This window comes from Equus quagga, unplaced genomic scaffold (genome assembly GCF_021613505.1).
Source record: "Equus quagga isolate Etosha38 unplaced genomic scaffold, UCLA_HA_Equagga_1.0 HiC_scaffold_6001_RagTag, whole genome shotgun sequence".
NCBI lineage: Eukaryota > Metazoa > Chordata > Mammalia > Perissodactyla > Equidae > Equus > Equus quagga.
Genome location: NW_025794171.1, coordinates 4261 through 5538, shown reverse-complemented (window position 1 = coordinate 5538; position 1278 = coordinate 4261). Strand labels below are relative to the sequence as shown.

The 1278-nt window shown below is 47.6% G+C and overlaps 1 protein-coding gene across 1 annotated transcript in view; it reads right to left on the bottom strand.

The window, feature by feature from the left end:
• Positions 1 to 11: 11 nt before the first annotated feature.
• The window catches only part of LOC124232432 (phospholipase A and acyltransferase 4-like), a gene marked incomplete at its 5' end in the record, with an annotated part of 3680 nt that continues 2413 nt past the window's right edge, over positions 12 to 1278 (bottom strand). The window contains one exon of the mRNA XM_046649404.1: positions 12 to 1194. Within this exon, the coding sequence (XP_046505360.1) occupies positions 1096 to 1194 (99 nt within the window). The remainder of the gene's footprint in view (positions 1195 to 1278) is intronic.

Here is a 1278-nt window from a genome sequence, read left to right as displayed (position 1 = left end):
TTTTTTTTTAAAGACTTTATTTTTTTAAAGCAGTTTTAGATTCACAGAAAAATTGAGAGAAAGTTACAGAGATTTCCCATAGGCCTCCTGCCCCCCTACATACATCACCTCCCCCATGATCAACATCCTACAGCAGAGGATGCATTTTTGTTACAATTGGTGAACTAATATTGACACATGATAGCCACCCAAAGGCCATAGATGACATTAGGGTTCACTCTGGGTGCTGTACCTTCTGTGGGTTGGGACAGATGTATGATGACGTGTAGCCCCCACTTGGCATCATACAGAGTATTCACAGCCCTAAAGACCGAGGGGGCTAATTTTCAGCATTCAACCCAGGGGCAGCTTGAGCCGTGGCCATCTGCTCATGGAAAGCTACATAATTGCATCTGGTAGTCACAGCTGGGTAAGGATTAGACATTCGAGCTAAAAAAGAAAAACACTATCTAAAAACAGGGCTGAGGGAAGGAGGTCAGTGGAAACGTGCTGGGAGATGTTTATGTGTTGTCAGGGGATTCGAGCACCACGTGTTGTGACAAACCGGGACATAATTAAGCTTTTTTCCCCCCGAGAGTGAAATGAAAGCTTTATAATTACAACAATGGTCAGTGTGCACGGAATGATATAGACAATCCACTGAGTACCTGCCAGGTACCAGACATCGTGCAGGGGTCTGCTACACATCATCTTATTTGATCCTCACAATGTCACCATGAAGTGGATCATGACCCACATCTCAAAGAAGGAAGAACTGAGGCTCTGAGAGTCAAGAGCTCCCCTCAAGGTTACATAGCTAGACATTGCTGGAAGTACCAACAGGCGCTGAGTCAATGGTACGTTCTTCCTTTCTGGGTCAGAAGTCTACAAAAACACAGTGAAAGTCCTTTCTGAAGGGACAGATAGATACATGTATCGATTCTTCAGTCTTGGTACAATTACCCCATCCTCCAGCCAGTGAGAGAGGAAAAGCGAGGGAGGGAACTACATGCTGCCCAAGTGTGAGGGTCAGGCAGACAGAGTTGCTGTGGGAGGCCCTCTCCTCTGGCCTCCACAGTGGCTTCTAATGCAGGATTCTGTGGCTCCTTCAGGCTGTCATTGGTTTTGATATCGTTTCTTCAAAAGAGAATATCCAATGACACCCAGGATTCCCAGTCCCAGGGTCACCTCTCCTCCAATCACCGCCTGTTCCACCTGGAAGTGAGCAGCCCGTGTTCAGAGTCCACAGCACGTCCAGGCACTTCTCCCTCCCTCCCCAGGGCCCGGAATCCACGCTCA